The sequence below is a fragment of the Ranitomeya imitator genome, chromosome 5 (assembly GCF_032444005.1).
Source record: "Ranitomeya imitator isolate aRanImi1 chromosome 5, aRanImi1.pri, whole genome shotgun sequence".
Lineage (NCBI taxonomy): Eukaryota > Metazoa > Chordata > Amphibia > Anura > Dendrobatidae > Ranitomeya > Ranitomeya imitator.
The window spans coordinates 31,365,152-31,371,151 of NC_091286.1; the positions used below are offsets into that span (position 1 = coordinate 31,365,152).

Here is a 6,000-nt window from a genome sequence, read left to right on the forward strand (position 1 = left end):
TTGAGAGACAAACTATATACTGCCATATGGTGCTCCATGCGTTATCATACTATAGGGTTCCATAACTTCTACAGTGACATTGAGAGACAAACTATATACTACCATATGGTGCTCCATGCGTTATCATACTGTAGGGTTCCATAACTTCTACAGTGACATTGAGAGACAAACTATATACTGCCATATGGTGCTCCATGCGATACCATACTATAAGATTCCATAGCCTCTACATTGATATTGAGAGTCCCACTGTATACTGCCACATAGTGCTCCATACGGTACATTGCTATAGGGTTCCATAGCCTCTACATTGATATTGAGAGTCCCACTGTATACTGCCACATAGTGCTCCATACGGTACATTGCTATAGGTTCCATAGCCTCTACATTGATATTGAGAGACCTACTATATACTGCCATATGGTGCTCCATAAGGTACATTGCTATAGGGTTCCATAGCCTCTACATTGATATTGAGAGTCCCACTGTATACTGCCATATGGTGCTCCATGCGGTATCATACTATAGGGTTCCATAACTTCTACAGTGACATTGAGAGACAAACTATATACTGCCATATGGTGCTCCATGCGGTACCATACTATAGGGTTCCATAGCCTCTACATTGACATTGAGAGTCCCACTGTATATTGCCATATGTGCTCCATGCAGTACCGTACGATAGAATTCCATGCCCTCCACATTGACAATGAGAGCCCCATTATATATTGCCATATGAGCATTGCCTCTTTATTGACATTCAGAGTACAACTATATACTGCCATATGGTGCTCCATGTGCCACCATTTATAAGGTTATTTCTCTCTAAATGCATTGCCTCTATAATAACATAGTGTCCCACTATATACTTCCATATGCTACTCCATGCAGCACTATATTATGGGGTTATTTTCCCATTAATGCACTGCCCCTACATTGACATGCAGAATCCCACTATTATCTGCCATTTGGTGCCCCATGTGGCACCATTTATTTTCCTCTGGAATCATTGCTTCTACATTGATATTCATATTTCCACCATATAACGCCATACGGTGCTCTATCTGTTCCCCTATATGCATTGCCTCTATATTGACATTGAGGGTCCCTCCATATACTGCTATTTAGTGCTCCATGTGGCATCACAAAAACTATACTACATTTTTAATTGGAAGTATTTGCTAATATCATTATTATTATTACACCTACTAAATATTGGGAGAGGATCGTGGAGATGGGAATACCCTTTTAGGCCGGTTTCACACGTCAGTGGCTCCGGTACGTGAGGTGACAGTTTCCTCATGTACCAGAGACACTGACTCACGTAGACACATTGAAATCAATGTGTCTCTGCACATGTCAGCGTGTTTTCACAGACCGTGTGTCCGTGTGCAAAACACGGAGACATGTCAGTGTTCGTGGGAGCGCACGGATTACACGGACCCATTAAAGTCAATGGGTCTGTGTAAAACATGTACCGCACACGGACGCTGTCCTTGTGCAGTCCGTGTGCCGTGCAGGAGACGGCGCTACAGTAAGCACTGTCCCCCCAGCGTGGTGCTGAAGCCGCCATTCATATCTTCTCTCCAGCAGCGTTCGCTAGAGAGAAGATATGAAAAATCCTTTTTTTTTTTTCGTGTTTAAAATAAAGATCCCTGTCCCCTCCCCCCTCCCACCCCCTGTGCGCCCACCCGCTGTTAATAAAATACTCACCCGGCTCCCTCGCAGCTTCCTCTCAGCGCCAACTTCTCCTGTATGAGCGGTCACGTGGTGCCGCCGATTACAGTCATGAATATGCGGCTCCACCTCCCATAGGCTGCTGCTCCCTGTCCTGGCCGCACCTTCTACTGTATGAGCAGTCACGTGGGGCCGCTCATTTGCAGTGATGAATATGCGGCTCCACCCCTATGGGAGGTGGAGCCGCATATTCATGACTGTAATCAGCGGCCCCACGTGACCGCTCATACAGTAGAAGGTGCGGCCAGGACAGGAAGCAGCGCCAGCCAGCGAGGGAACCGGGTGAGTATTTTAAGAACAGCGGGCGGGCGCACAGGGGGTGAAAGGGGGTGGGGACATGGACCTTTATTTTAAACACGAGAAACAAAAAAAAAAGGATTATTCATATCTTCTTTACAGCAAATGCTGCTGCAGAGAAGATATGAATCGCGGCTTCAGCACCAGATGCAGGGGACAGCGCTAAACTCTAGCGCTGTCTCCTGCACGGTGCGTGTGGTACCCAGTGGGCACACGGGTGGCACACGTGTGCCACACTGATGTGCCACAGAAACGCACGGGCACATGGACACGGATAATTCCGGTACCGATTTTTCCGGTACCGGAATTATCTGGACGTGTGGGACTGCCCTAAGAAGTAGTGTGAATTCATATTGTAGAAAAGTCACAGAATTGTTTTTGGGGTGCATGTTGCATGCCACCAAATCTTGTGTCACTAAAGACTCCTACAAAATTACAAAACATCCTCTACAACAGACACCAATGACCAATGCTACTTTATTTTTTTTATTAATTCTTTTTTATTAATGAACAAAATGCTTTTGGGGTAATTTTTTTTTTTTTTTAATCCCACACATACTGGGATAAGTATTACTAAAAAAATATCCAATTGTAACATTACAGTAGAGAATAGCGCTCGTTTTTTATAAAGATTTATTATTACATTATTTTTATTTACCGTATATATTTATTTTTACTCACAAAAAATGTTGTTAGATTTTTATACTTTTTTTTTAAATTTCTCTTCTTGTTATTACATTTTGTATTAAACGCTTTCTTTGTTTTTTTTTTACTGTTCTCAGACTCCATGCATATAGAAGACGTTGAAGCTGTTCAGAAACTTCAAGACGTCTTACACGAGGCTCTGCAGGATTACGAAGCTGGCCAACACATCGAAGACCCTCGCCGGGCAGGCAAGTTCTTGATGACTTTGCCACTTCTTCGACAGACGTCCACCAAGGCCGTCCAACACTTCTACAACATCAAACTGGAGGGGAAAGTTCCTATGCATAAACTTTTTTTGGAAATGCTTGAGGCCAAGGTCTGACTAAAACAATCTTTGGTGACCCGATAGCACCACTGATGGGGGAAAAAAAAATAAAAATAAATAAGATAAATTACGTCTAATTATTATGGCAAATAATGTACTGAATCAGAAGCGAGTGACTGCACTGACGTAAAGAAGCAGCAAGACTGGAGCAGCTTTCGACTTTTCGACTGAGCGGTAATTGTGCAGAAATTTTCCTCTCCCGATTTTCTTTTTTTTTTTTTTGCTGCTGCTGCTGCTGCTGAACTTAAATAAAGAGTTAAAAAAAACTTTAAAAAAGTCTTTAATTAAGAGAAATGGAAGCCAGCCCTGCCAAAGGACAGAAATCCATAGGATGCTACTGAATTTAACATGGACCACAAGGCCCCCAATAACAAGTGGAATCCAGGACAAAAAAAAATCAATCAAAAATTGTATATTTATTCAAAAAGTGACTGATTGCACTTGTAGGATTACTTGGGAGCAAATTGACACCCTGAGCGACATGTCATTGGCTGCTTCATTTGGTTTGATTTTTTTTTTTTTGCATCTCGGCCACCCAAACCATTTGATTCCTTTGATTTTTGAAGTCTTCCAAAAAAAAAAAAAAAAAAGTTCTCGTTTAGGTACTATGTGACTTTTTTCAGGGAATAGTTTTAAGCTTTATTCATTCATGCAATATTAATTAACAGATATTACTAATTAAGAAAAAAAAAATGTAATGCAAACTGCGTATGGGTTCGAGCAACGATGAACAATAAGGACATTGTTATCCTTAAAGGAAGAGGGTTTTTTTTTTTGTTTTTGTTTTTTTAAATTATAATTATTACAATTGTTTTTTTTTTAATTATTAATTGTTATAAAACGGAGATTATTTTGTACCAGCTTTATCACAACTTTTCAGCCATTTACTGAATATTATTGTGGATATGTCTCTTATTCAAGCAATAGTCGAAGGATGGTGCATATTACCACGGATGCAATTAATGTTGTCTGCCAGTCTGGTTAAACAAAACAAAAAAAAAAAGACAAACAAAAAGAACAAAAAAAAAAAAAAAAACTTTTCATTTTCTTATTACGTAAAGCCTAGCCTACCTGTTCTGTTAAACACGATATTAGATTACACCTGCGATGTATATAAATAGTCTTATCTGCTTAACACTTCCCTACGAGGACGCTTGGTGTCTTAAGAATAATGAAACTTGCGACTTATAAAAATTGTAAAAAATAAATAAATAAAATAATGAATATGTAAAATAATATATTAATATTGAAGGTAATGCAAAGGCCAGCAATAAACTCTCTGAAAAATAAAAAATATATATACATATGTATGTATGTATATGTAATCAGACGAGTTTAAGAAATTAATATAAGACTTTATTGTAATTTTTTTTTTTCTTTCTACTACCGATAGCTAAAGCAGTCAGTGTGGTTTCTCTACCCCTTCTTGTTGCTGCATGATATCTGTTTCTGTACGAGACTGTTAAAAAAAGGTGTAATCTAATGTAATCCCACACCTACCACCCCCCCCCCCGCTGACAAAAATAAAATTCCAGCTACCTACAATACATCTACACGCTCTGCCAATATATCAGTGTTAATAGTTGCTCCCTGTATCATGTGAACGCCCATATTATATGTACACAAATGTGATTAAAATTGTAATCTAACTAAAAAAAATCATAGTTCAGCTCTTCAATGTTTCCTGTTTGCTGTGTTAACCACCTCCCCCACCCCCCAAAAAAAAAAAAAAAAAAATTTTTTTTTTTTTTTTTTTTTAATTATTATTATATTTCAGTTGCATTTCCGGAAAAAGAACAAAAACCTGTTGTCTTGTTCTCCTTGTGGCTGTTCGATTCTTGTGATGTATGCTTTTTTTAGACACAGGGTAGGATTTTAGGCCAGGATCACACATACACGAGATATGGCCGAGTCTCGCAGGTGAAAACCCAGCTCCGAAGTGGAGCGTGCAGCCGCACAGCAATACATGGAGCTGCACGCTCCGCACCGGAGTGCCGGCGCCAGAGCTGGGTTTTCCGTATTTCGCTGTAGTGTGATCCCGGCCTTAGATGGCAATATTGGATGTGCAATTCCTCAGGACTGAGCCTACAGGAAAGTTTAATCTTTTGGGTTTCCTGGTCATAGTCTTCGAAGAAAACAACAGCAAAAAAATACTATACCTTGGCAGATCACAAAAAACTTTGAGTTGAAAAATAAAAAAAAATCACCGGTTGAAAAATCTTGAGGCTTTCGAAAAAAAAATGAAAAAAAAAAATATAAACAAAAATTAAAAAAATAAAGAAAAAGAAAAAATACTTTTTAAATGGTTCTTAACACCAAATATATCTTCTACTTCTACATTGAACTAAGCTCAGTTTTCAAGCGCTGTAAATATGGCTTTCTTCTTCTTCTTCTTCTTCTTCTTCTTCCGAATCATCTCAACTGTTAATAACTCGCTCTGTGTTGTTGCAAAACCATTTAATTTTTTTTTTTGCGCAAAAAAACAAAAAAATTCCCGACACTATTGCTACTCTGTGTGCTTTAAACAGAATACAACGGGTTGATGAAACACGGCAGCCTGGTCCTATAAATACTGTGTATCTACCATTAGCTATATAAGGATTATATTGTAGATTGTGGTTTCTCAGTAGAGAAGTGACTGTAGTGTGGTTTTAGATTACTCATCATTAGCGATTCATTCAGATGGCGAGTACCTTTAAATATAGCTCTGATAGGTATTCAGAAAATTGGCACGTCCCTGTACAAGTACGTCAAATTTGACTACTCCTTGGAGAAAGAAAAAAAAAAAAACGGTGCTGATTGAATGAGATTATTTATTTTATATTTTTTAAATTGTATTTTATTATTATATTTTACTTTACTGTTTTAGGCTTTTATTATATATAGAAATATATATGTATGAGAAAAATCGACTCAACTGTACCGGGGTATAACGG

The 6,000-nt window shown here is 38.6% G+C and overlaps 1 protein-coding gene across 5 annotated transcripts in view; it reads left to right on the forward strand.

The window, feature by feature from the left end:
* ESRRG (estrogen related receptor gamma) overlaps positions 1-4,263 on the forward strand; it is a 980,003-nt gene extending 975,740 nt beyond the window's left edge. For 2 of the 5 annotated variants that reach the window (XM_069768495.1, XM_069768491.1), the window contains one exon: positions 2,817-3,636. In XM_069768495.1, coding sequence (XP_069624596.1) covers positions 2,817-3,061 — 245 coding nt within the window. In that variant the 3' untranslated portion in view covers positions 3,062-3,636. Of the gene's footprint in view, positions 1-2,816 lie in introns of all 5 variants that reach the window. The other 3 variants (XM_069768493.1, XM_069768492.1, XM_069768494.1) reach the window with 3 other exon arrangements.
* The last annotated feature ends 1,737 nt before the right edge of the window (positions 4,264-6,000 follow it).